This window comes from Mauremys mutica, chromosome 4 (assembly GCF_020497125.1).
Source record: "Mauremys mutica isolate MM-2020 ecotype Southern chromosome 4, ASM2049712v1, whole genome shotgun sequence".
Taxonomy (NCBI): Eukaryota; Metazoa; Chordata; order Testudines; family Geoemydidae; genus Mauremys; species Mauremys mutica.
Genome location: NC_059075.1, coordinates 53,835,668 through 53,861,570, shown reverse-complemented (window position 1 = coordinate 53,861,570; position 25,903 = coordinate 53,835,668). Strand labels below are relative to the sequence as shown.

Genomic DNA, 25,903 nt, shown 5'->3' with positions numbered 1-25,903 from the left:
ACAGTTCACTCTCATTAGATGAAGTGCCCAGATATTACAGTAATTGGAGCCACATACCATAGATGTATTTGTAATTGAAAATTATTTGCCAGATAATTTCTGATAATAATTCTGGACTGTTCATGAGCCGTTGATTGTGAGCACTTGCTATGAAGATTTGAGCTATTTTGACTGTGTATACAGGGCATGGAATATTCCCTAACTAAAAGAGTGTAATTCAGATTCAGGGTTCCAGTAAAAACACTCATTTAGTTATTTGAAATACACTTTCCAGGAATAGTCACTTAAAATCCGCACCTTCCATTAAGTATTCCTGCCACTAAACTTATTTTCTGGAATATTTATATGAGGCGTGAAAACTGGAAAACTAAACTCCTTAAAAATGTAAATGAATATTCATGTAAACTTCTTTGCATTCTCACCCAGTGCTCTACTTGTTTCTTTCACCAAATTACACTTTGTCTGGCAATTTCCAGCTCCAGATGCACACCTCTTACTCACTGTGGCACGTTGACATAGCCCAAGGTTTATGGGGTACTGTTGGTGATAGTATCTGTCTGTCTAGGTGTGTATAAGGCCTTTACCACTGTGGTATGTTAGCACCTTAAACATTTCATGTGATTAACTCTGACAGGTGAAAAAATACCAGGTGTATACCATTCACATCTCAAAAAACACCACCACAGTTGGCAGTGCTTGGCACTCTGGAGGCCAGTGACTCACAAGGCATGGAGAAGGAACTGCCTTCTCATTGAGGGCGAAGTGGCAAGGTAATGTAGAAAAGCTTACATTGCCATTGACTATACTCTACCTGTACTCTGGGTAGAGGTCACCACCAGTCCTTGAAATTCTTCTTTTGGGAAGTCTGTCACTTTAAAATTATAGGGGTGGGAGAAGAGGTGCACCCAGTGTGATTTTGAAGATAAGCCTCTTGGCTTTTGAAGGGACTTAGACTGAATGAAGACACAAAAGAGCTTTTTTCTTAATATTCACATGTAATGCTGATTGCTGTTAGGAATAAGTGCATACGATGAGGGGCGAATCTACACCCAAATGTTCATTTCATGAGAGAAAAAATGTAGATGGAAGCAGATGACCTAGATGATTTTATGAATAAAAGATATAATCTGATGCAATCATTTCATTAATACACACATGGCACCAAATGAAAAAACAGCAGAGCAGATGGCTAGGAGAGGTCTTAGATGGGCGTTTTCAGTTTAGCAGCTAACTACTTAGCCTTTGTGGATTATACCAAATACTATCAGAAAAGAAGTGCTTGTAAAAACAATCTTTCAAAGAAAGTTCTACTGTTTCATAAAAGTAATACTGAAAAAAATCTCATCAGCTAGCCCAGTTATGAAGTCCAATTACAAAGCATAATGAAGGCAACAAACAGGTATGTCTGATAAGGTTTTCTCTTTTCCACACTCTAGTTAATAACTTGCAAATGTTTAAAAAGGGTCTCTTGCTGCATATAGTTAATACATATCTCTGGGGTCTCTGAAGCTTAACAGTAGCAATGAAAATCATGATTTCATGTAAAAGTGAAATATAAGAAGTCACCATGGCTTCTTTGATTCTTAGTGAAGCATTCATTTATTTGCTGTAATATCACATTGCTGCTGCAAATAAATAAAAATAAAAATAGTCCATGGGACAGTATTTTTTTTTAAATAAATATTATTTCAAGGTTTATTGGCCTAGGCTCACTGGTGTATCCAGTTGCCATTGGACAGAGTAGCGGGGCAGAATGACCTGTACAAGTAGCTGGTTGCAGCACCTGAACTCTGGGGCTTTCCCCAGCATAGATTATAGCAGTTTGGGAGCTGCTCTAATGTATGGCCTCCAAGAAGTCAGCTGCCTGCTGGAAATGCCCAGAAGTCACTGCTCTCCATTCATGCCATCTTTCCTAGCCCACCCTGGCATGTCACCTACATTGGGAGCTGCAGCGGGTGTCGTGTAGGAGCCACTATCTTCCAGTGTGCTCATCCTTTTTCAGGAGGAATCCCCAGCCGGAGAACTCTGGCTGCTTTCTGGACTCTTTGCAGTACCGGTACAGTGCAAAGCGGCTGGATTTCTCTGAGAGGGAATCTGGCCTATAGCTTCTTAGAGACAGATTAACCTCAGTTTGGCATCTAAACTGAGGAAACACACAATCTCACTCTCCAAACCTTATCCAAAATCCATCCAATCTATATTCTTATTATGTATTTTAACATTCATATTGTAGAAGCATGAGCTCCAAACATATACAGGCTTTGACTTATTGTTATTTTTGTAGGGGTTGCTTGAGCTACCATCGGAAACAGAATAGAGTTTGTACTGAATTTTGCTTTCTTCTATAAAAAACCATAACTGTTCCTAAGGAAGTATGTTGCTTTTATACTCTTTGTATACAATTAACAAAATATTACACAGGGCACATCTGATCCTGTTGGAAACCAATATTGTTGCTTCATTAAGAAACTGTTTTTGTAAGCCATGGGATAAAGCTTTGTTAATCCTAGCTGCTTGTGAATGAAATGTAGGATGATTTACTAACAGGAGTGGCACAGCCAGCATAACATATATCCCTAGCATTCTGGGCAGTCTGCTAGGCTGCAGATCCTGGCTCCACAATAGGCTGATATATTCAGTGGATTGGTATAAAACCTAAGACCAAGACTGTAGAAACTGTGGAATTTTCCCCTGCTTGCAACTTTTCCTCCCCAACATCGGTCTCTAGCCATCATGATTAATTTGACTAATTATTTTGTGAAACAAATGAGTTATCAAGTAAGTCTACATTTGGGTATTTCTGATATGTATGTGGTCAATTGTGGGAATGTAAAAATTTGCTTTTATCATACACCTTTCACTGTTACACCTACACCCTGACAACTCCACCATTTATTATTTTTATTTGTATTGTGGTAGTGCCTAAAAGCCACAACTGGGTTCCGGGCTTCATAGCGCTAGGTGGTATATGAATACAAGACAACCTCAGACATACCAAGCTACTGTGAACTTCAAACAGCTGACACTCTGGTGGGGTTTTTTTGTTTGTTTGTTTAAATAATGCCATGAAAACCTTTCTGTCTTTCCAACTAGTGTGGAATTACTTTCCTTAAATTAGCCTGGTCTGAGGTGCCAGGTGGACAATATTCATTCTCAGGGCTAAGGTCCAATGTCTTGCAAGTGAAAATGGAGTTTGTATAGCATTGGAAAAGGGACATTCCCTGCTTTATAATAGGACACTGCACCTGCCACAGTAGGCCCCAAGTTATTGGACCTTTACCATTATTGATATTAAATGCTATTTCAGATCACTTTTAGAGGTTTATAGCATTTATTAATTAGACATTTTTCTCCTTCCAAGCGGCATACAGTTGGACATACTGCATTAAGTAAAACTGATTAAGACAGCAAGCAATATGTTGACCATTCATTTGAATTCCAAATGGCTGATCAATTTGATCATGTTGTGCTCTTTTTAAATTTACTATTGGTGCCCATTCATGCAAATGGGTTTTTGTGCACATGAAAGTTTGGAGAATAGCTGTTCTTTATATAAATACCCATATTTGCCTTTGCACAAGGATTTCTCTTCTTTCTTTGACAATCTGGACCATGGACTGACTTTCCCTCTGCTGTTTGGTCTTGCTATACAGGATTACGGATCACTGGCATTCTATATGTATGTATGTATTATCTTCACACATTGGCACTTCCTCTGTGGATGTGGACTGGCTCCTCTGCTTTCTTTCATATATATCTTCAGTTTCATCTCCAGACACTGGGCCTTTATGAGGCAGTTAGCCGTTGGTGTAGTTAATTAACTAGTTGTTAGGCTTGTTTTAAAAGGCAAAGCCAGAGTTGATTTTTCTATAGCTCTGTTGCTGTATTTAATAGCACCTTTTCATAAATATGTTTAGAAGTTGCACAGTACTTCAAGTGAAGGAAGTGCAAGGTGTGGGCATCAGTCTGTAGAGCACATAAAGCTGAAGGGAAGAAAAGCCCATGATCCATCACTGTGCCTACCAATTCCAAACAGCAGAGAGAAACCCACTTGGTCCAGATTATGGAATGCTTCATCACGGAAATCCAATTTTCAGCTAGAGGAAATCTACCTATTTCTGTGCAAAGAAGGGTATTCACTATTCCTCATTTTTTTTTATTGTTCTAGTTTAAAAAAAAGTTTTGCTTGTCCACTCAGGGAACAGAAACAGTATCGTGACCTAGGTGATCATTTACACACCTAAATAACAGACAGCAAACTATGAATAGCTGAAGATTTACAAACTACTTTTGGATTTCATCCCAATCACTCATCAAATATTTAAAGTAATTTTTACAGAAGTAAGAAATGGTTCCTAAAAACAAAGGACCCAATTATTTCCAGTGAATAGTGTGACTTGCTCTATGACTAATACAGTCTGGCTTGTATTGGTGTAGATATATGATCAATAGTACCATAAAGCTGTCTGAAATGCTCAACTAGGTTTTCTGTGAAATTTGTGGGTTAAAAATAATTCAAAACAGGGTGATGTGGTGTCAAGGTTTACTTAGCAGGTAGGGAAAAATAAATACCCTTGGATTCATCACTTGAGTGTAAGGCAGTCAACGCAAATTCTTGCCAATTAAATCTTTGTACAGTAACCTCCTGTAGTATCTCTGGTTCTGAGTGCATCCACAAAATTTAAAATGTAAATAGTTAACAAGCTAAAATATTCTATGGTAATTTATATGGATTAATTCTAGTATAAGCATTTTGTCTGGGAAATTATACATAACTTTTACATGATTTGCATATATTTTGGTGTCACCACTGATAAATATGTATATGTAGACTCCTGCACACAGAACCTTAATCTTGGAAAATGCTGGATATGTAAATTTCAGTTCTTGCTGTCCATGAATATTTATATAAATGATGTAAAACCAGTGAGAACTAAAACCTACATATTAATGCCAGTGTCTTCCAAGCTTGAGAGATAAGAATATATAAAACTATAGCTATAGAACGCTGCCATTGTGTAAGATACAGAAAATATTTCCAGACTTTGAGACAATACCAAACCGTTCTAATTCCTAAAGTACATTTCTACCTGGAAGCTAGGTGCTAACAGCCAGAATTACCTCCCCCCCACCACCACCCCGAATTGTTTCATAGATCAGAAAACAAAATTTAAAATTAATACCCAGCATAGACACTATTTTCTGGTCCAAACTGAGTACTGTTTGAACAGTGAATATGCCTTCTTTGGGGATGACCTAACACAATTTCCTTGTGGCTACATCACTCATTACCTCCGCTGTTAACTCTGACTGGTGGAATGACAATGAATAGTCACTGCCCGTACTTGGGGTATTTCCTCTGCATACAGGCACAGCACATGCAAACACACAGCTATTAAATCACTGGCGTGTGAGCCGAGACGGGCTCACAGAGGGAAATGGATACAACAAAGCTGCAGGTTACATTTATTAAAATAGGCTCGGCAGACAAGAGAGGAAATCTGCTAGAAATGGGAAGGAGCGAGGGGAAATCACAGGGGAGGGGAGAACTCCCTGCGAGGGAAGCTTTCCACTGGGGGATCTTGGTGGCATCTAATTGCGTGCTATGCTTCTAAGGGCGAATTAACTCCAGTCCATTACCTGTGTGCTTAGTGGAGCTGTTTTAATCCCTGTGTGATTGGGTAAGCCCCCGGTTCTGCCTGCCCCCGGCATTTCGGGCTGCTTAGGGCTAGCTGCCCGCGGCGGGCTTCCCCCGGAGCCCAGATCACCAAGAATCCCTGGGTCGCAAAATTAATCTCTCGCCAGCGCCATGTAGTTCTTTTTAGTGCCAGTGATTTCTTTCCCTTGCCCACCATAAGAACCCGGAGAAAATCCTAGCGCCGCTGCTGGCTGCTCTCCCCCGACCGGGCTGTGACGCAAGCAGAGACTACTTAAAGGCCGATTAGAGGCGGCAAGACATTACAGCCACCCTCCCTCCCTGCCCATGCACAGCCCAGGCACCGGGGGGCCAGGCCGAGCCCAGCCGCGGGACGTGCCCGGCGAGGCGGAAGGGCTGCGGGGCTGCGCTCAGGCAGCCCGGGCCACCCAGCCCCCCCGCGGGCCAAGCCGCCTGCCCAGAGGTTGCTTTGCTCCGCTGGGGTGGGCTAAAAGCCGAAAGCGGCAGCGCGGCCAAAGTCTTTGTCTCCGGATGAACAGCGATGGGGGAATGGACCATCCTAGAGAGACTCCTGGAAGCTGCCGTGCAGCAGCACTCGACTATGATAGGGAGGTAAGAACAAAGGGGCTTTGCCTCGCACCCATGGGCAGGCAAGGGGACTAGCTTAAGCCTCTCCTGGAAGTGCTGGCGGAGAGCAATTGCCATGTGCCCGTGCCGGTGCAGGGAGGAAATGTCCTAACCAGGCGTGTGCCATGGGTTACGGAGAAAAAAAATGCTCCAAACTAGAGCAAACTTCAGCCATCCAGTGTCTCCCGCTCCTCTAGCTCCCTGTGGAGCAAATCAAGAAGTTGTCCCTGCATAGGACTCTTCTGGGAAATAAAGTGCCGTCGCGAGATCGACCCCCCCCCCACACATCAATTTCTTTAAAGCCCTTTGAACGCCTCTCCCCTTTGTGTTGGTTTCGGCTGATATTTACAACATTCTAAATTGTGAAGCTTTTTTAAAAGCCAGGTAAAACTGGGGTCTAGCTAGTCACCCTTTGAGCTGAGGATCTTTTCCCAGTTGAGGATTACAATGAGTGTGCGTGCGTGTATCTCTTCATTGCTCTTTAATATCATGTAGCCTGACTCACACAGGACAACACTCGTGCTTGCACACTGTCCTTTAGACTAAACAATCAGGGCAAACGTTTCTTTGCCACTTGCATTGTGATTTCTGTTTATGTGCATGATCAGCACCGGACAGCTCCCCGCAGCCCTGGCGGTTAGATCCAGCCACGCTGCTGCCTGCTGGGGTTTCGGGCGTTTCGCTCTCACTCGAGGTGTGCAGGGTCAGCGTGCACTGACGAACTTTTCTGTTGTAGGATCCTGCTGACCGTGGTGGTGATCTTCAGGATACTCATTGTGGCCATTGTAGGAGAAACGGTTTACGATGATGAACAAACTATGTTTGTGTGCAACACGCTGCAGCCAGGCTGCAACCAGGCTTGTTACGACCAGGCATTCCCTATCTCTCATATCAGGTACTGGGTGTTCCAGATCATCATGGTATGCACCCCCAGCCTCTGCTTTATAACGTACTCTGTTCACCAGTCTGCTAAGCAGAGGGAGAGGAGGTACTCCACCGTCTTCCTCGCCTTGGACAGAGATCAGGACTCAATGAAACGTGAGGACAGTAAGAAGATCAAGAATACCATTGTCAATGGAGTGCTGCAGAACACCGAGAACTCCACCAAGGAAGCAGAGCCAGACTGCTTGGAGGTGAAGGAAATCCCCAACCCAGCCATCAGAACTACAAAGTCGAAGATGAGGCGGCAAGAAGGCATCTCCCGATTTTACATCATCCAGGTGGTTTTTCGAAATGCCCTAGAGATTGGGTTCTTAGTGGGACAATATTTCCTGTATGGATTTAATGTCCCTTCCATGTATGAATGTGATAGATACCCCTGCATTAAGGAAGTGGAGTGCTATGTGTCTAGACCCACTGAGAAGACTGTTTTCTTGGTATTCATGTTTGCAGTGAGTGGGATTTGTGTGGTGCTCAATTTGGCAGAACTGAACCACTTGGGCTGGAGAAAGATTAAAATGGCAGTGAGAGGAGTACAAGCAAAAAGGAAATCCATATACGAAATCAGAAACAAGGACCTGCCAAGAATGAGCGTACCTAACTTTGGCAGGACTCAGTCAAGTGACTCAGCTTATGTGTGAGGCTGTTACAGAACTGAAACACTGTGCCAGGTGGAACTGACCCAGACAACATTAGGGAAAGGTACATTGCTTAGGCAAGCATTTTATCAACCACCAAGAAAGCCACTAAGGTATTGGAATGGCACTTATTGAACTAGATACAAAATGCAGTGCTAAGTAAAAGACTGAAGGAAAAGCTGTAAAACCATGCTTGATCTGGCCTTACAGTACAGTTACTGTTTTCTAATTATCCAATATTATCTTTTGACTGGAGCAGCTTTTTGGTCATTATTAGGATGAGATTACAGGCGAGACTGTCTGACTAATTGTTGTAATTGCATGTAGAATGATCATAGCTAAAAAATTGCCAGGATGCTGTTTTCTGGGGTGTGTACAGGGGAATTCTGTAATATACAACTGCAAGCACATTTTAAAAGAAGGTTAATTGCACTGTTAGGCACTTGACCATAAGCTCAACCAGGAGGTCTGTGCACTTTCATCATCAAGGATGTCTGATTTTTTTTTGTCTATTGGTGTCACAGAGCTTATTGCTGGTGTATATTATTAGCTATTTTCTAACATAGTTTTGTACAACAATTACACAAAACAATCATGCTGAATATAATTTTGCCATTTTTGTTTGCCTGTCTGTTCACACCAGAGACCTTAATCATCTTATGCTAGTTGGGATCTACCAAATTTGTCAGTATGTTGTAAAAAAAAATTACCTGGATGTGCGTAAATCAGATGGAACTAATTAATGTTCAGCCAAGTTACCTATGATCATCTGACATATATACCAAAGGAACAGAGTTTGTTGCTTTTAACTGTGAATATGTCACCTTTTCTCTGCTCTTATTCATATAAGTGCCATACTTGAAACATCTAACTCTGTACTTAGTCAAAGGGTTGTCCAGGGGTACCAACTGGAGTAATGTGGTTTTATACTCTCTTTTATTTATTTTATTTTATTTGTTTAGTCATGGCAATGGTGTAAAAAGCAGCTGGTAATTCTATTGATAAATAAAGTACTTGCCTTTTTTTGTAAACCAGAGAACATTGCTCCTCTTTTTTTATTATATAAATTTCTAGAAACACATGAGATAAAAAATATAAACTTCCCAGGAATTATTTTTCAGGTGTTCAAAGCATCCCATTCATGGTTTTAACACTAACTGGTACAAAGATGGGAAATTTAAACTGTCAGGTATGGCTGAATTGCTCATTAAGCTACTCTCTGTGCTTTTAAAGCCAGATCCAAAGCCCACTGAAATCAGTGGGATTCTTTCCATTGACATCAGTGGGCACTGGATCAGATCCTTAGCTGGTTGCCAAGGCCACTCTGAATTGTCCTATTTGGTCTACTGGCCTATGTCTAAAACAATTGCATGTCTTCACCATGGAGTCCAAAGGATAGCCTCAGCAAAATGCCAGAGCTCTGTAGGCCCTCAGTTGGTTCAAAAACTGCGCTTGTCCTGTCTCAGCAACTTAATATCAAGCCATTAGGTTGGTCACAAACAAATATTTGTTAATGGTAGTTTTAATGTAGTATAAAGAGAAACTTGCTGTAACTTATCTGTCAAGGACCTGATCCAGGTCCTTTAAAAAGGGTGCGTGAGACAGGGACTGGGTATTGCAAGTGGTCTTTGGAGTAGATTTCACTGTATTTTTGCTATATGTCTGTGCTTGCCTCTTTGCTCACACTAGATACGCTAATCATCTTGCTTGTAGTTGTGATTTATCAGCATTATAAATTTTTAAAATTATATCATGCTTTCTGAATTCTAAATAATACCACCTTCCTCTGTGGAATTTTTACTTCAAGCTCTGAAACATTACAAGCTTTTTGTCCAATATGCAATGTTGTTTTAAAGATGCCTTTACCATTTTCCTCACCTCAGAAAGACAGCTTTAAAATATGATTATAAAAACTCAAAGTTGCATTTCTTGGCTGTTTCGTTGCTATTCGGATGCATACTTATATGATTTCATTTCATATTAACTATAAAAACATGAAGACTATTTTTAAAAGGCCAATTTAGCAGCTAAAACTCCATCTGCAATCTAACAAGTTTCTAAAGATTATTGACACATACAAATACACTTTGGGCAAATCTGATTTTCATTTCATAAACTCCTGGCTTGTTCTGTGAAGTCTCCTTTGAGTAGATTTTTGAAGGGAAAATGCTGTATGACAATAATGACAAGCATGATTTTAATGTGAAAGAAATGGGAGGTTGTGCACATAAAGGCTTGATCCAAAGTACATTGAAGTTGACAGAAAGTCTCCTATTGACTTCATTAGGCATTGGATCAGATTCAAAATGATTAGCATTGTAAAGAAACACTAGTGTTAGGTATCTGTATAGTTTCCTAGCATCATTTATGTCAATACCAGTAAAATTGCATGTCTTAAAATCTGTCAGATTATACCATGATGCCTTAATTCAAGGTGTAGGAAAGGGATATGTTTATAATAAGAGCAATGCAAGTGACTCAATTTACTCCAGTCATTTTATATAGGAACTGCATATTTTGTTAACTAAATCATATTGATGTATACCCATGTGTTTAAAAAGAGGGAAACATGCCAGTAGACTGGAGTAGTATGGGGTGTGAGCATATGCAGCAATACATGTCTGCATACTCATGAATTAATATTTTTATTCCTACAACCCACAATCATCATAACTTTTGTAATTGTAAAATTGTAAAAAAGTACTATTTTATTTTAGAAACAAGATGGGGGGAAAGGGCAGCACCTTTAAATCAGCCTTTGCTATCACTTTTCTCTTTTCTTACTTTCCACTCACTTTTATTGTTGGCGAGAAGAAATACAAAATACAAGTGACTACAAAGCAGTTTGGAACATTGCTGTTCAATGATCTTGCCACACCGAAATCAGTAGGAGCAGTATCAGATGTCAATTACGTTAGAATGTGGTATGTACATCAGTATCATGCCCTGTATGTCATGTTTTCTGCTGATGGCCCGAATTATATTTAATCATAAATGTGTATGTGACTAAACACTTATGGAAAAATCTTATAGAATTAATAGTGATATAACAAAGAGATTCTATAGAAGCTTAATAGAGCTCTATAGAAATTGATTTTTAAATAATAATTAATAAAACCTAGCTCTGATATAGCACTTTTTCAAACCTCTTAGCATTTAATAAAATAACAACCCCACACAAAAATACTATACAAGATGCATATAATGCTCAATTAAATTCTATAGGGGGTTTCAAAATACCTGTATATAATTTTCTGTTACATTTTACAGGACTTTTTCCATTATGGAATCAAAACTCTTTCATGGGGGAAGTTGAACAGACTGTTCCTGTAATCAGTTCATTCATAAAAGGGTAGCTTTTAAAGCCTTTGACCTTGAAGATATTTATGGCCTTTCACACTACTTGAGAGAAATCTGCAGACTTCACAACTTCAGGGCACAAGCACATCAAGGAAGCAGTGTGATTGATTTTAGTTCATTTTACACTAGAAGAAGCAGAAGTTGGAGGGTAAGAAAACTAGAGAGGACGGAGGATTTGCCCCATCTAATAGTTGGCAGGGTGGGACACTGAAGTTGTGATTTAGAATCATGAGGAAGATGTTAATGATATGCTAATGATAAGTGGAAGGCATTCATTTAGCATCCTGCTATAGAAATGGAGCAGAAAAGAGATGAATGTGTATGAAACAGAGGTAAGGGGCAGGATTCTCCTCTCATTTGCACCAGTTTGACACTACTATATTTCTGCCAACTTCATTGGAGTTATTCCTGATTTAACAGTGCCATAAGAATCCAGTCCCGCAATCACTGAAGTCAATAATAAACTTCTTATTGGTTTCAATGGGAGCAAGATCAATCCCTAATTGAGGAGAATTAGACCCATTCTTCATTTATGTAATGGACATCACATCATCCCTCTACTATCTTTCTATCACCTAGCATTGTCAGTAATGTCTGCTCATTTTATGTTTTGTGATATGACCTTTCAGACATATCTGGCCAGTGTTACCTATGAGCCTAGATTTAGACTAGACTATAAATCCAATCCCTTTAATGACAGAATACTGGGGATGACATATACATAAGCTAAATATTCAGATATTACTTGTGTTGAAATGTGTCACTAGAATGGGTTATTTGCCCATGAAATGAATGTGATCAGATGATGAGGACCTCCAGAACTATATGCAATTTTGCAAATGGGAGCAATCCATATATCACCAAACACTTCCACCAGAATGCTCCTTTGTTGCAGGTATTTGTTCTGGTTTTGAATCTCTGTGTTTGATTTTTTTATCTGTAAAAATATTTAATGTTTATACAGTGTTAGGTAATATATCAAAAATATGTAAGTGGTAAGTGTTATTATTTACCAGTTTTATCATTCACATTACTTTCTTTCCTAATGAAGATGATGAAGTATTAAATACGTTAAAAAGAATAGGTAACACTCCAGAAAACATTAACTATTGTAGCTAAAATCCTTATGTCCTTATTTTTCAAAACTCTATAGCTAATTTATATGTGCACACAATGAGTGTGAAATCAGGTATTTGCATATTGAAATGGCCAGCTAGCTGCATAACCTGCCACTTTCATGTGCAAAACCCTGATTTACATGCACCAATAATAGTCAACTCAAATGTGAGCATAAATAAAGCCCATGTGTGCAAATTTTTGCACATACACAAGTGCAATAACACACCTTTGAACATCAGGTCATTTGACTTGTAACTGGTTAAATATCATGGTAGGAAGGGAAGGTCCGAAGGTCATCTAGCCCATTTCTATAGAGTAGCACAATTCTTTTATTCTGTTTGTACAGCACCTAGCGTGGGGGGTCCTGGTCCATGACTAGGGGTCCTAGGTGCTATAGTAATACAAATAATAATGATGTAGGAAGGGAGCATATTATAGCCAAATACATGTAATCAAGGTTGTTAGACCATTATGGAACACATTTTCAGATGCAGGTGCAAAAGGTGTGACTACAGAAATATTCATACACAGCCACAGAGGCCACTGAAAACTGCATTTGTGCAAGCAAATTGGGTAACTGTGCACCTTCTCCTATGATAATTTACACAGTTGCCTAATTGCACAGTTGAGCATGCAAATATGGGTATCAGGCATGCCCATATTCTTGGAGGTGCTATGTTTGCAACCCTGCCTATCCTCCCTTTGAAATTATGGCCCTATAAGTATAAATGATTCATATTAACTGCTGCAATAAATTTGTGGATATTGATTATCTTCATATGCAAGTTACAGCCAAAGACATCACTGCAGTTGTTCATTACATCAGCCTACATCACCTTTTGGTAGTGATGACCAAGGGAAATTATAGATCCAAATCTTCAGCAAGATCAATATGAATAGCTCCAGTGAGTGAATAGATCCTCATTGAGTTATACCTGCTGAGAATCAAGCTCATGTACAATAGATCCTCCCATAGTAAAGCCTATTTTTCATCCCCCTACTTCTCTGTGGTGGGGATGTGGAGAAGAAGGGAGGAAAGGTTACTATAGCCTGGGTAATAATTTATGCATTCAAAAGCAATTAAACAATTTGGGATTTTCAGTCAATGTCACTAAAAGCAGAATTTCCCTGTATCTGATTTCGCTATAAATAGGTTTCACAGTACATAATTAAGCACAGAACTGATATTTAAACCATTTGATGCAGTGTCTGGTGTATTTATATTGATATATTTTTAAAAATATGCCTTTAAAGAAATATCAGAGGACTGATAGTTGAACTTGAATCAGTACACATTTTGGATAAAAGTGTGATGAATAATCCAAAATTTTAATGTTTTGTTATTTATTAAAAGGCTTCATTTGGGACTACAGAAGAAAGACATTCATTATTGCATAAATTAAAGCACAATCAAGAGCTGGTGTTTTTTAAAGAGGTGATTTCCCTTTAGAGCACATGTTTAATGTGCTATATCTAGAAGGGTTTTTTGAGGAATCTGATCATCAGCCAGAGATTTCATAAAAATGTATTATGATAAGAGGTTATAAAGAGAAATAGATTAAGGAAGGTTCCGAAATAGCAAAACAGGGTGGTGTGGGGAGAACCAAAAAGGGATTTATGGGTATTAAGGAAAAATTGAATTACTTTTTTCACAATGTTCCTGACATTGCTTCAGACATCAAATTATCCATTTTAGAAATAAAATCCATGTTTTGAAACACATTAATGAAGAACTGAACAAGGATCCACTTATTATCTCTTATGTAAGGAAAACAGTTTTACAAACTACTTGGTAAATGCTTTTCATGTTCCTAAATGGTGCATTGCAGTGTCTAAACTCATCACAAATGCTAACATCCCCATGGTTGCTACTAGATATCATTGAAATTGATGGTGTCTGAGGTTTTTTGACCCTCTCAGATTGCATCAAATTCCTCAATATGGCCCTATAATGCAAAACCATACCTCCATCATCCTACTTCTCCACGCATCATGCAATACCCATGGGCACAGCTATGTTACAGATACGTAAATTGATGCTGCTGAGGTCAGATTTAAGGTTTTGTGTTACAGGGTGATTGTGAGGAATGTGGTGTGTGTACTGTGTTACTGTACGTGTTGCAGGTGTATAGGACTTATTTGTAAAGGGGCAGAGCCTGTCAGTGAAAGTGGTGAATGTGATGGGTTGGGGGTTCAGGCATATTAAAGGAATATACCTTACCTGAACATTTTCTTTCTTTCCCCTTAAGAAGTAGTAACTGTTTTTAGCAAAGATTTTTCTGTGTCAAAATGTATATAAGTTCTCCCCAGAAAGAGGTGATAAAAACCTCCACATCTGACATTACTCCACACTCCCACACATGTAGAGTTGGGGTGTGTATAGTTCATAATACTTTTAAATCTCCTTCTTAATTTCTCACATAGAAGTGGGAATATTTATAAGAAAACCAATTTATCTCTTTTCTCTTCCATTTCTTCTCTTTGGTTTCCCAAAAGTTGAATACGTCAGATTTCTATCTAAAGGAACTATTGGAATTTCTCCTTTTGAGAAGGCAGCAGAAACAAATACTAAGTGAAATCTTCTGGGTAGGATACAAAAGGGGTTTCAATTTTTTGACACCAATTTCACAGCATCCTTGGTCTTTTTCTGCTTGGTGCAAATCTTCTTGATGTAACCTTCTATTTAATATTCCAGCTATTATTTGGATTATGTCTCCTACATCCAGGGATGCATATCATCTAAGTTTTTTCCTATATTAATCAAAAGCACCTGAAACGCTATATATGTTTTAAAGTATTTTACTTCTTATGATTATCAGCAAGTGTAATCAATTTCTTCACTAATTTCTTCAGTTTTGGTGTAAAATAGGGGCTAAATGGTAATGTATATTGTCATTAGGCCCATGTTTAGAATTTTTTAATGTATAATTTATCACTTCTGTAGTTGGACTTAATTCTCCAACTGTAACTAGCCTTAGAGTTTTGGTAGACAAGAGGATGATTTGAAAAAAGACTGGATAAAAACCCTTCTTAAAAACATGGGAATTTAGCTAGTTACACTCATACTTCTAAAATCTTCCTATGAAGTCAGCTACATGGTATGTTCCCAGATCTTTCCTTATTGTAAAAAGGGAAATCCATAGAATGTATGGAATATCAAACAGATCACAGTGCTTAATGTGACAGATCAAAAGGAAGTGAATTATGGAGTGCAGTGGATTTGTACATAGAGTATTAAGAAATTCATTGAATCCATACAAGTAATAATAATTATGCAAATTCACCTGTGTAACAATACATCATGTTCATTCTTAGCAGGCAAAAGGGCAATTTATGTTACTACTGAGATACTACATCTAATATAAGCAATTTATAATTATGTATTTTAAAGCCATTTAAAATTAGCAGATTTAAAATTTTGAAAGTATTTGTGAAATTTCCCCTAATTTTCCCCTTTAATTTAAGCTACCAAATACTGAGGCTGCTGCACCTCTGAATATAGAAGTTGCTTTTCTCTTAATGCTTTAAACTATTGAACTTTGCCTTACTGGAGACCATGAGAGAATGTGCTTTAATTTTACAATACATTTCAATAAGAACATGGAGAGATAAAACATTATTAGTGGGATTTGTGGATTTGGCAGCAAGACTTTTATTAACATTAATGGGCATCATGCAGCTAAGTCTCAGTGTATTGATCTCAATATATTTATCCCTTGATGTTTACCCAGCAACATGACCTTTCTACTGCAAATTAATACAATATTTCAGGATCCATTTAAACTGACTAAACTTTGAGGCCCTCCTGCTCTCTCTCATGAAAATGCATGTCAGAGAGAGGTAACCAGTGAGCACGAGCATATGGCTATCTAAATATACCCTATTTTATTGAAAACATTTCAATTTTAACACAATGAAACTGTCACACTATAGATGTAATACTTTACACTGTGCAGTTATTACACATTTTTAGTGAGATTTTGTACCAACCAACCACTAGCTATACAACACTAACTTTTTTCCAGCTTTGAAAATCTTACAAAACTAGAATTTAATCTCCATTTTGTACCAATGGCCTTTTGGTTCTAATAAGAGAAATAACCACACTGACAACATGGCCAGGAAATCTGGTCATGTTCAGGACCTTTCCCCTGTTATCTCCTCAACAAATATATATGAGTATCTCCAATGCTGAAAAAGGAAATATGCTTAGGTCATTGAGTTCAGTCAAAACTGACTAACTCTGGTAGCTGGAGGACTTTTTGATCAGATATTTGGTTTGCACTTTCTACATGTGCTGCTGTACTGTTATACTCAAAATTAATCAAAAGCTGAAATGACCAAGCCGGTAGTTATTCCTAAACTAGTTGGTTTTCACATGAAGTGTTTCTCATGGTGCTCTTTACAGTATATGAACTTTTTAGCAGGGGACATATATTTTTACAGATTGCAATATTCATTTTATGGGCCTGAGAACTTTGGCCCAGTTTCTCAGCAAGTGTAAATTGTGGTAGCTCACTGATACTGATAAATCCATCAACTTAAGTATGCCAAAGATCAGTCCCATTTGAGAGTAGGACAAACAAGTATTTGAAAGCCAAATCCTCCAGGTCCAGTAAGGGTCTTGGTGCAGTTCTGCTGCATAGGATAGAGGTGTAGGATTCTAAGAACCTACATAGTGGACCCATTGTGGACTACATGGTGGACCCATATATCTTAGCATGAAAAAGGGGTTTGTGGAGGAGTGAGATGAGTACACAGAGGCTCTGCTTAAACGCCTCCACATACCATAGGGAGGGGGAAGCTGCCCCTCTGTAGCCTATGGATGGAAGATTCTCCCATCCACCAACTACTATGGAACCGCTCTGTGGAAAGCCAATTTATTTGAGCTTTCGAAAGGGAAGAGGATTTGCCCATCTTTGAAGAGGAAATCACAGGATATGTCTTGCAGTTGGTTTGTCAGGTGGTTAGCCTTTCTGATCTGCTGTTAGCTTTCTTCACTGGGAGTAAAGCTCCTATGAAACTCACTTTATTCAACTTCAAGTACTAAATTGCACTAGTATTTTCCCTTGCACCTTGGAGAAACAAGTGAATTCGGTGTGTACTGCTTGCAACTGCACTTGATCTCTTGAAGTTCTGTGATGGGATCATCATTTTTAAGCCAATGTCTTTTTGGGTTATTGCAGTACAATGTACCAACTGTTGCCTTGATTCATAACTGCATTTTTCCACTTGTACACCAGTGTAACTTCATTGAAAGTAGTAGAGTCACCTGGTTGTAAAAGTGGAGTAATATAGTGGAGGATCAGGCCCCATAATTATGCACTAAACATCTGGTCCAATCAACCTCATTCTACATCACAGAACTTATGAAGCACCAGTGCCTCCTGTCAATGGAGAGGGCTGTGCATCTCTTCAGAAACTCAGCACATCAGCCAGCACCACAGTATTTTCCTTTGATCACTATGTTGATTTCCACTGTATGCCCTACAATGCCATATTAAAAGATCTCCAAGCTCTGGAATGAGGACAACTTAATTTCTCAGGCAAATGGAACTACCCACTGGGCAAAGCTTATCTGTGCAGGAGACAAAGCTTTTCTGGGGCCTTGTCCAAGATGGTGGAACAGATTCCTACAGTAATTCACTCAGACAGTACGGTGATGGGGGCATTATGTGAACCTAACTAGAAAAGAATGGAATAGAAATAGTATGGAGCATGCTCAGCAGTTTGCAGGAGACTCCTTCAGTGTCTTGCAATTTCAGGACCTACATACGTTTGAGGCAGGTAAGTAGTTAAAACCTAGTGATAAAACACAATAATGATAAAACACCGCCTGCCCCAGTATCCTGTCACCAGTCTGTTGCAAGTGGATCCAATTGCAGGGTCCCACAAGCTACCAAGCCACCTGGGTCTGGGCAGAGTCTAGTCATCGTTTCTCTCTTTGGCAAGTCCTGCTTACATGTAGTGATGGTCTGTCCTCCTTCCCAGAGAAGCGCTCCCAATTAAATATAGTGCATGTCCTTTTTACCTGTACCCAGGCTGAGAAGATGAAGTTCTACCAGCCATGCTGGTGCTCCTGTGTAAAAAATCCACTGTTCCATGGGATTGGGCTAACAGCTGGGATACAAGCAAAACTGATGTTCCTAGATTGCTCTATGATAGCTCCTCAGTGAAAGTCCTTCAATGAGGCTTCAAACACCCTTTCTGGGCAGGATAGCTATCTGGAATACATCATAATAGTCTTGTTTTGGGTTAGCGAACAGGGGACTGCAAACAGGGGAGCTTGAGGGAGCAGGAGAAGGAGATCCCCCTGCTGAACGAACAAGGTGCGAGTACTAACCTCGGGGTGAGTGAGGTTGCTTGTCTGTTTGTGTTTTTATTTCTCTTTCAGGTTATTTCAGTTATTGGGTCAGCTGGGATTGTGTGTCTGGGGACAGTTTGATCAGTCTCAATCAACCCTGTGATCACCCTCCCTTTGTGTGATTAATGAGGGGGTAGGGCTGACCTAAGGGAGAAGGCCTTAAAAGCCAGAGGCTAAGTGACCAAGGGGAGCTAGCGAACAGGGGACCGCAAACAGGAGAGTTTGAGAGGGGGAGGAGTTCCCTCTGCTGAACAAACAAGGTGCAAGTACTAACCTTGGGGTGAGTGAAGTTGCTTGTCTGTTTGTGTTTTTCTTTTTCTTTCAGGTCATTTCAGTTACTGGGTCAATTGGGATTGTGTGTCTCAGGACTGTTTGAGCCATTGTTCCCTGGATCATTCTTGATCATCTTTGATCAGTCTGAGGCTTTGGCTACACTTGCATTTCAAAGCGCTGCCGCGGCAGCGCTGCCGCGGCAGCGCTTTGAAGCGCTAAGTGTAATCAAAGCACCAGCGCTGGGAGAAAACTCTCCCAGCGCTGTCCGTACTCCACTTCCCTGTGGGGAATAACGGACAGCGCTGGGAGCGCGGCTCCCAGCGCTGGGGCTTTGACTACACTGGCGCTTTGTAGCGCCACAATTTGCAGCGCTGCAGAGGGTGTGTTTTCACACCCTGCTGCAGCGCTGCAAATTTGTAAGTGTAGCCAAGCCCTTAGTCAGCCTTGCGATCACTCTCCCACTCTGTGATTAATGAGGGAGTAGGGCTGACCTAGGAGAGAAGGCCTTAAAATCCAGAGACTAAGCGATCAAGGGGAGCTAGACACCAAGGGACTGCAAACAGGGGAGTTTGAGAGAGGGAGATGTAATATAATTGCTATGGTTAGGAAGGGCCACATTATCAGTGCCAACACTGCTCCTGTCTCCTCCACCTGTGCCTGTATCCAGACAGACAACCTAACCATGGGTGCCTCTACCCAGATCCTGGTGTGGATTTGCAGAGATTGTGGTCTGCATTTCCCACTCACAGAAAGCCAAGCTGGGGAAGACCATCCAGTGTGAAAAGTGCCTGCTCTCAGGAAGCAGGTGGGAGAGCTACAGGAGGAAGTGGCTAGGCTGAGGAGCATCCGTGCCCATGAGGAATTCCTCGAGAATATTCATATGGAGACCTCCAAGGCTGAGGAAGCAATCCAACTACAGAGAATTGCTGTCACACCACTAGGGGAGGAGGATATGGCTTTGTCATGGGGCGGACACTGGCTGTTAGTTACCTCTAGCAGCAAGCATTGCTCCACCCCTATTCCCAACTCACCCACCATGGTGATGGAAAACCAATATGCTGCCCTGGCAACAAGCAATGAGGAATAACCCCCAGAGGTGGAGGAGGAGAACCCATGTACCCCCAAGGCTGGGAGGATCACAGCCACCACTCCCAGGAGGAAATGGTGGCTGATGACTTTCTCTTCTGAGGGGGACAGAGGCACCTATCTGTTGCCCTGACATGGCATCCCTGTAGGTATGGTGCCTGCCAGGGGCCCGTATCCAAGATGTTATGGAGGGATTGTCAAGGATCATCCGCCCTCTGACTACTATCCCATGCTACTCATCCATGTGGGCACTAATGATACTGCAAGGTATGACCCTCAGCAGATCAGAAGTGACTACAGGGCTCTGGGAGAAAAAGTGAAGGAGTTGGGAGCAAAGGTGGTGGTCTCTTTGATCCTTCCGGTCCAGGGTAGGGGCCCAGGCAGAGACAGATGCATCCTGGAGGTGAATGCCTGGATGCGAAGATGTTGTCATCAGGAGGGCTTCACTTTCCTTGACCACAGGAAGCTGTTCCAGAAAGAAGGACTGCTAAGCAGAGATGGGGTCCACCTATTGAGGAAGGGGAAGAACATATTTGGATACAGACTAGCTAACCTAGTGAGGAGGGCTTTAAACTAGGTGGTGACCAAAGCCCACAGTAAGTAAAACACATAAAGACCTGGGAGAAGGGTTAGAATTTGGGGGGTACCATGAGCTGTTATAGCAGGGATAAAGGAGAGACAAGACAGAACTGAGAGAGGAATCAAATCAGTATCTTAGATGTCTATATACTAATGCACGAAGTATGGGGAAAAAGCAGGGAGAACTCAAAATGCTAGTAAATAAACACAACTATGACATAGTTGGCATCACAGAGAATTGGTGGGAGAATATGCATGACTGGAATATTGGTATAGAAGGGTACGGCTTGCTCAGGAAGGACAGGCAGGGGAAAAAGGAGGACGTGTTGCCTTATATATTAAAAATGTATACACTTGGACTGAGGTTGAGATGGAAATAGGAGACAGACTTGTTGAAAGTCTTTGGGTAAGGATAAAAGGGTAAAAAATAAGGGTGATGTCATGGTAGGGGTTTACTACAGACCACCTAACCAGGAAGAAGAGGTGGACAAGGCTTTTTTTAAACAAACAACAAACTCATCCAAAGCACAGGACTTGGTGGTGATGGGGGACTTCAACTACTCAGACACCTGTTGGGAAAATGACGTAGCAGGGCACAGATTATCCAACAAGTTCTTGGAATATATTGGAGACAATTTTTTATTTCAGAATGTGGAGAAAGCTATTAGCGGAGAGGCTGTTCTAGATTTGATTTTGACAAATAGTGAGGAACTGGGTGAGAATTTGAAAATGGAAGGCAGCTTGGGTGAAAGTGATCATGAAATGATAGAGTTCATGACTCTAAGGAATGGTAGGAGGGAGAACAGCAAAATATAGACAATAGATTTCAAGGAGGCAGACTTTAGCAAACTCAGGGAGTTGGTAGGTAAGATCCCATGGGAAGCAAGTTTAAGGGGAAAAACAATTGAAGACAGCTGGCAGTTTTTCAAAGAGACATTATTAAGGGCACAGGAGCAAACTATCCCACTGTGTAGGAAAGATAGGAAATATGGTAATAGATCACCCTGGCTTAACGAGGAGATCTTCAATGATCTAAAAATCAAAAAAGAGTCCTACAAAAAGTGGAAACTAGGTCAAATTACAAAGGATAAATATAAACAAATAACACATGTATGTAGGGACAAAATTAGAAAGGCCAAGGCACAAAACAAGATCAGATTAGCTAGAGACATAAAGGGTAACAAGAAAACATTCTACAAATACATTAGAAGCAAGAGGAAGGCCAGTGACAGGGTAGGCCCGTTACTCAATGAGTGGGGGAAAATAATAATAGAAAATGTGTAAATGAAAGAGGTGTTTAAGACTTCTTTGTTTCGGTTTTCACCAAGAAGGTTGGTGGTGATTGGACATCTAACATAGTGAATGCCAGTGAAAATGAGGTAGGATCAGAGGCTAAAATAGGAAAAGAACAAGCTAAAAATTACTTAGACAAATTAGATGTCTTTAAGTCACCAGCGCCTGATAAAATGCATCCTAGAATACAGAAGGAGCTGTCTGAGGACAAATCAGAGCCATTAGCAATTATCTTTGAAAAGTCACGGAAGACAGGAGAGATTCCAGAAGACTGGAAAAGGGTAAATATAGTGCCCATCTATAAAAAGGGAACTAAGGACAACCCGGGGAATTACAGACCAGTGATCTTAACTTCTGTACCCGGAAAGATAATGGAGCAAATAATTAAGCAATCAGTTTGCAAACATCTAGAAGATAATAAGGTGATCAGTAACAGCATGGATTTGTCCAGAACACATTATGTCAAACCAACCTGATAACTTTCTTTGAGAGGCTAACAAGCCTTGTGGATGTGGAGGAAGTGGTAGACGTGGTCTATCTTGACTTCAGTAAAGCTTTTGATACTGTCTTGCATGACCTTCTAATAAACAAACTAGAGAAATGCAACCAAATGGAGATACTATAAGGTGGGTACAAAACTGGTTGGAAAACCATTCCCAGAGAGTAGTTATCAATGGTTCACAGTCATGCTGGAAGGCACAATGAGTTGTGTCCCACAGGGATCAGTTCTGGGTCTGCTTCCGTTCAATATCTTCATCAATGATTTAGATAATGGCATAGAGAGTACACTTATAAAGTTTTTGGATGATACCAAGCTGGAAAGGGTTGCAAGTGCTTTGGAGGATAGGATTAAAATACAAAATGATCTGGACAAACTGTAAAAATGGTCTGAAGTAAACAGGATAAAATTCTATAAGGACAAATGCAAAGTACTCCATTTAGGAAGGAACAATCAGTTGTACACATACAAAATGGGAAATGACTGCCTAGGAAGGAGTACTGCGGAAAGGGATCTGGGGGTCATAGTGGACCACAAGCTAAATAATGAGCCAAGAGTGTTACACTCTTGCAAAAAAAGCGAACATCATTCTGATGTATTAGCAGGAGTGTTGTAGGCAAGACACATGAAGTAATTTTTCCGCTCTACTCCGCACTGATTAGGCCTCAACTGGAGTATTCTGTCCAGTTCTGGGTGCCACATTTCAGGAAAGATGTGGACAAATTGGAGAAAGTCCAGAAAAGTGCAACAAAAATGATCAAAGATCTAGAAAACATGACTTATGAGGGAAGATTGAAAAAAAATGGATTTGTTTAGTCTGGAGAAGAAAAGACTGAGAGGAGACAAGATAACTGTTTTCAAATACATAAAAGGTTGATACAAGGAGGAGGGAGAAGAATTGTTCTTCTCAACCTCTGAGGATAGGACAAGAAGCAATGGGCTTAAATTGCAGCAAGGGACATTAGGAAAAACTTCCCAACAGTCAGAGTGGTTAAGCACTGGAATAATTGCCTAGGGATGTGGAATCTCCATCATTGGAGATTTTTAAGAGCAGGTTAGACAAACACCTGTCAGGAATGGTCTAGATAATACTTAATCCTGCCCTTAGTGCTGGGAACTGGACTAGATGACCTCTCAAGGTTCCTTCCAGTCCTATGAGTCTATTAAAGTTATATGTGTATTAATCACATAGCACAAAATGGAGGTCCTAATACACAGGGCCAGCTCTATGTGTTTTGCCATCCCAAGCAAAAAAATTGCCGCCCCAAGCTCAGGTGGGGCTCGGGCTTGCAGGTGGTGCTGGAAGCGGAGGGAATGATGTCACCTTCGTCCAGCCATGCAGAAAAGCCTCAGTATAAGGGGTGGCACAAGGCAGCGCAGCAGTCAGTGCGCAGATGAGGTGGCGCAGTCCCAGCTCCCCAGCAGGACTTGCCCTCTCCTCCCCAGGTAGTGGCTGGGCCCTGGCAGCTCAGCATCCTGGGGCTGGAGCTTCCCCTTCCCGCTGTGGCCAGGGGTGCGGCGCCCTTGCCCGTCTAAGTGGTGCAGCTCCGAGAGTGTAACTGCCCCAAAGAAAAAGGATGGCTAGAATGCTGCCTCTGGAAATCTGCCACCCCAATCACGTGCTTCCTTTGCTGGTGCCTAGAGCCGGTCCTGCTAATACAAAATGGAGGTTACAATCCAAAACTGAATTAATAATTTGGTTCAGACATTACCCACTCTGTCATAGCTACAAAATCCTTCATCCAAAAATACTTAGGCAGAACTGATAGTCATTAAGGGCTAAATTCAGTCTTAAGAAATCTGAGTGCAGCTCCCATTGGAGTCAATGAGAGATGCTTGTATTAAGCAGAAGGCAGAATGTAGTCTTAAGTACACTAGGTAAGTCATAATTAAAGCCTTCTGATAAGAGAGAGAAAATATTAAAAGGAAGCCTTTTCCAGCAAGTTCCTGGTTTTTTATTTTTAAATATGAAGAGGGGAATTATATAAAATAGCAGCTTCCTTGTATGTGTCTTGCTGTTAATGAGCACAGTATGCATTTATCTTTTACTTAATTATATTCATTCGTCTTATAACACCTCCTTCTAACACTCAGAGCCCCAGAGTGGTGTTATAATGAGGATGAATGTACTAAAATAGATAAATAACCTTAAGTGAGAAGAAGTTAGAGTAAAGGAATAAAATCATCCTTAGTGGGAAAAGAAATGAAAAAATTCTCCACAAATCATTTAAAAAAATTATTAAATTTTCAAGAAAAATACACAAAAAAAGTCACGAGAATGACATTTAAATTAATGCAACAAATGTGATTACTGACATCAGGACAATGAAATACAAACGTGCACCTTGGTAGCTCTATTGTTTTAGCTTCTGACCTTCCTGACATGGAGATCCAGTGCTGGCAGGTTGAAAAGGGATGAGTGATTGGATTGTATTTTGGGTTCAAGAATTATGGGAGTGGTCACTTTCAAGTGGATAGCCTGGAAGGTGGGGTGTGGCAGGGGAATCCTGGAACAAGCGCAGAAAAGATCTGGGAATCCAGTGTTAATGGATTTACAGGTGGGTGACCTGGAAATGATGTCCCTGGAGAGGGGAATGGAAAATTGCTGCATCTTGATATGTGGGAATTGGGAGAACAGTTTTACTTTAAGGATTCTACAGACTAGTGTATGTGTACAGTATGTGAAACAATTATGCCCAGGGTGGACTTTGAGTTGGACAGTAAAGGAGATGGTGCTCTCTTTATGGTTGGACTGAGGGGATGCTGATGCAGAGACCTAGTGGGGATCCTCTACACTAGTTCAAACTGGATTCTCCAGAAACCAACAGATGAAGAAAGATTCAGTCCGCTGCTGGATGGTGTCCCAGGAGGGGCTGCCTTGCAGTACACACTGCAAGCAGAGTGAGTACACACAAACAGAGAGAACAATATGATGGCAGCAAATGTCATATGAGTCCCATGATATTTTCCCTTGGGTGTGTTGTTAGTTAGGAGGGGATCAGCTAAATGGAAAGAGAAGGGAAGGAGGGGGATAGGACAGGAGAGGAGAGGGTTGGAGAGGCAAGTGTGGAGCCAAGCAGAGGGGAAGAGGGAGGGTTGGAGAAAACAGTCAATCAGCACAGAGCGAAGGAAGTCTGGCCCTTGGTACTTACTCACCGTTACAGTTCATCAAAATCCTACCAAATTTTCATTTCTGTTTTTTCTGGTTTTAATTGAAAATTGAATTTTTGAAAAGAAATATAGTTGAAAATTCAAAATTTGGAACATCTTCACCAGCTCTTCTGTCTGTCATATCATCTTGTGTATACAAAAAGTCTGATGTTTATGCTTTCTAGTTTCATCTTGTTAACAGAATAGCCATTTGTTTGTATATGTCAAAGTGGAATTAATCTGGACTGTTCACTTAACACAGCTTGTCTCAGTCCTTATACATCAATTAGATAGGTGCAGCAGAGCCCAAGATGTCCTAC

At 40.6% G+C, this 25,903-nt stretch overlaps 1 protein-coding gene and 1 long non-coding RNA gene across 2 annotated transcripts in view; both read left to right on the top strand.

The window, feature by feature from the left end:
- LOC123369849 overlaps positions 1-25,903 on the top strand; it is a 47,143-nt gene that overhangs the window by 4,098 nt on the left and 17,142 nt on the right. The window contains exon 2 of the long non-coding RNA XR_006579156.1: positions 635-770. This is a non-coding gene — a long non-coding RNA (uncharacterized LOC123369849). The remainder of the gene's footprint in view (positions 1-634; positions 771-25,903) is intronic.
- On the top strand, positions 5,992-8,754 carry GJD2 (gap junction protein delta 2). Its single transcript, XM_045015876.1, has 2 exons — positions 5,992-6,268; positions 7,020-8,754. Exons 1-2 carry the CDS (start codon positions 6,198-6,200, stop codon positions 7,861-7,863), a joined length of 915 nt encoding a protein of 304 aa, XP_044871811.1. The 5' UTR covers positions 5,992-6,197; the 3' UTR covers positions 7,864-8,754.